Source organism: Tupaia chinensis, unplaced genomic scaffold, assembly GCF_000334495.1.
Source record: "Tupaia chinensis unplaced genomic scaffold, TupChi_1.0 Scaffold000161_1, whole genome shotgun sequence".
NCBI lineage: Eukaryota > Metazoa > Chordata > Mammalia > Scandentia > Tupaiidae > Tupaia > Tupaia belangeri.
The window spans coordinates 3,448,147-3,451,867 of record NW_006159632.1 but is presented as its reverse complement, the minus strand read 5'-3'; the positions used below and the strand labels follow the sequence as shown (position 1 = coordinate 3,451,867).

Genomic DNA, 3,721 nt, shown 5'->3' with positions numbered 1-3,721 from the left:
CATCTAAGTCAGCAGCGGAGGGGCTGAGACGTGGGGCCGTGGTTCTCACCATGTAGCTGGTGACCCTAAACGTTCGCGTGTGTCCATGAAGGGGCCGAGCAGCCGCAGGCCTGCTGACAGCTTGATGCCTAGACAGCAAGACCAGGGGTCCCCTCCGGCCCCACTCCCCCTGCTGACTTCCTGTCTCACATGGACCACAGTCCGGTCTGCACGCTGTGAGGGGGGTGTCAGCCCCCAGTGGGCCCTGAGCCCACTTTGCTCACTCCTCCCATGTGCTGAGGAAGGGGGTGCTCGCCCGCAGCATGGCACGTGGTCCCACAGGACTGGCGTTGGCCTCCTCGGGACGAGGGTTCAGCCTCTGGCGGGGTCCCGCCCACAGCCACCACAGCCTGCCTGAGGGTCCGCTGGGTGGCCACACAGGTGCCCTCACAGAGAAAAGAGGGGACAGGCCTGGCGCATCCGACTCCAGAAGGGACAGTGGGTGCCAGCGGGCCCTGATCTGGTGAGAGCTGAACACTCGCCCATGCATACATGCCCACTCATACGCACACCCACTCAGGCACACACACACATACATACACACCCACTCACGCACACACACTCACACACACGCCCGCTCATACATGCATGCCCACTCATGCACACACGCCCACTCACACACACACACAAACACACACACATGCCCACTCATACATGCACACACACACTCATACATGCATGCCCACTCACACACACACACAAACACACACACATGCCCACTCATACATGCACACACACACTCATACATGCATGCCCACTCACACACACACACAAACACACACACATACTCGCCCATTCTCACACATACTCACACACACTCATACATACATGCCCATTCATGCACACACACACACACCCACTCATACATACACACCCACTGATGCAACACATACCCACTCATACACACCCACTCATGCATACATGCCCACTCACATACACAACCACCCACACACACACCCACACATACTCGCCCACTCATACATACACTCCCCCACACACACCCACTCATACATACACATCCATTCATACACACACCCCCACTCACGCACACACACCCACTCATAGATACACACCCACTCACACACACCCCCACTCACTCACACGTGCACCCACTCACACACACACGCTCACTTGTACATACATGCCCACTCATGCACACACTCCCACACACACACCCACTCATACATACATGCCCACTTACATGCACAACCACCTACACACACCCCACACACATACTCGCCCACTCATACATACACTCCCACACACACACACTCATACATACATGCCCACTCACATGTGCATCCACTCACGCACACACTCATATACATGCCCACTCATACATACACACCCACTAACACTCACAGACACACACCCACGCTCTTGTACATACATGGCCACTCACATGTGCACCCACTCACGTGTACACCCACTCATATCTACATGCCTACTCACACGTGCACCCACTTGCACACACACTCACATGCACATATACATACACACCCACTCACATGTGCATCTGCTCACACACACCCACTCACATGCACACCGACTCACCCCACTCACACTCTTCTCCAGGATCAGCCTCAGCGGGGAATTCTTTGTGCCCTTGTTGTACTGTGTGCAAGGTGAGGACAACCACGGGCCGTCCTGGTGAGGGTCAGATGAACCCATGTACAGCACTCGGCGATGTCTCCCCACTGGGCCATCCCTGCCCAAGGCACGCCCCGTGAGGGTAGACACACCACAGTCCCTTCTCGAACTCTCCCGAAGCAGGGTCGAGAACCTCAACTGTCTGCCGTGTGGAATCCAGCCACGGTAGCCACCATGCTGCAGGGCTGGCCTGAAGTGGACACGTTTCACATGGTACCAGGCGTTAACCGAGCAATGAGAACTCCGCCCGGAGCCAGCTCTGCACTGGAGGCCTGGGTGGGTGCCCTGCCAGACTCGGGACAGCAGCCCAGGTGGGGCAAGGGAGCTTGTTTTCCTCTTCCAAGGAGCTCATATCCCCTGCCTGCCACCTGCCCTCTCCCTCCCTCCCTGGCCTTCTACCATCTGCCACCCCTCCTGCCGTCTTGCCCACATCTACAGAGATCCGGCCTCCTCTATTCATCCTCTGCCTTGCTCTGGGCCTCCCAGGCAGCAGGGGCTGCTCCTTGCAGCTCACCCGAGGCTGAGCTGGCAGCAGGAGGAGCACGCACAAGGTGCTTAGTGCGTGATCTGGATGGTGCTGCAGCACTGAGGCCAGATGGTGCCCTGCCAACGGGCATGAGAGGGCAAAGCTAGGATGGCAGGGAGCAAGCAGAGTACCGTCTGGCCCGCGTCTGTGGCACGCGCACCCTCCGTGACCCTGGCACATCTCTGCAGCCGGCATGGCGTCACTGCTGGGCATTCAGAGCTCCGCCATCCAGCTGGCCCGACAACATGAGCATCCATTGAAACAGGATTGTATACCTGAGACTCAGCCTGAGCTGGGCCCCACCCCACCACGTCCCTGGGTGCTGGCACGCCCTCTTTTCTTAACCTCTGAAAATGAGGACGACGGTGAGAGCCGGGGAGAGGCAGCAAAGGAGGCAGGAGTCTGGGGTGCGCAGCGTGGGCGTTCGCAGAGCAAGGGAGGGCCCACAATTGGCAGCTGCGGCACAGCCCAACACAGGCAGGGGACCCCCCGGCCCAGGAGGGAGAGATGGAGAGAGGGAGGCCGGCCGGACATGTGGACGGACACATGGCCAACTGCCCCAGCAGTGGACAGACAGCTAAACGGGGAACGCGGAGTAGACAGAGAGCTCTCCTGAGCAGAACCTCCAAGCCAGCAGTGTCAGGCGGTCGCTGGCCCAGTGCTGGGTTTCAATGCATGGCGCTCCCCGAGGACGGAAGGACAGCAAGCCCTGGTGTTGGTCTCTGGGATCAAGGGACCTTTAGCAGCCACCCCGAGGCCCCTGTACCCACCTGTCCTCTGTGTCCCCTCATGGGATGAGGCCCAGGGCTGGGAGCCAGCTTTTCTGGGCTGTTCTGTGCTGCTCTCCCGGCTGTCAGCACCTGGGGCGTGGCTCCCTCCAGCTGGTGGGGTCCCCCCTCCATCCACATCCTCGATGTGCCCACCGCTTGGCCGGCCAGCGTTGCAGTCCTTCCGCACCCTATGGGGGGAAGAGCCACTTTGGGGTCCTCCCAGCACGTTTCTCCCACCCCTGCCATGGTGGCCTGAGTCGAGATGGTGGACCACGCCTTCCAGGTGAGCAGCGCACCGGGCACCGGGTGGGGGAGGGCCCTTAGTTCCCGGAGCCTCAGCGGCTACTCAGTGCACACACGGCCAGGACTAGCACGCCTCAGTTCAACCCCCCAGACCCCCAGCTTTGAGGCCTGCCGAGGGGCTCTGCGTGGTCAGGCCCAACCTCTTACACATCATCCCAAGTGACCAGACACTGCCACCACAAGGTAAGGGACCTGTGGGGCGAGATGTGCACCGGGGCCAGGCCGGTCCCCTCTGACAGATGTGGGACAGCCACCGCTAAGGGCTCTGGCCTTGCAGCGCCACTACTCAGGCGGGTCCAGCGGCAGAAGGCGGGGCGAGAGAGCCTTACTCGTGTGCGATCCGTGAACAGACTCCCGGCAGCACACGGCCTCTGGGTGCCGGCTCACCACTGGGAGACTGCCGGTCTCCGCCCTCCGCCCCCGCCCTCTGGCA

General features: G+C 60.4%; 1 protein-coding gene across 1 annotated transcript in view; it reads right to left on the bottom strand.

The window, feature by feature from the left end:
• PCNX2 (pecanex 2) overlaps positions 1 to 3,721 on the bottom strand; it is a 215,259-nt gene that overhangs the window by 6,057 nt on the left and 205,481 nt on the right. Inside the window, exon 35 of the mRNA XM_006146000.3 lies at positions 2,986 to 3,173. Within this exon, the coding sequence (XP_006146062.1) occupies positions 2,986 to 3,173 (188 nt within the window). The remainder of the gene's footprint in view (positions 1 to 2,985; positions 3,174 to 3,721) is intronic.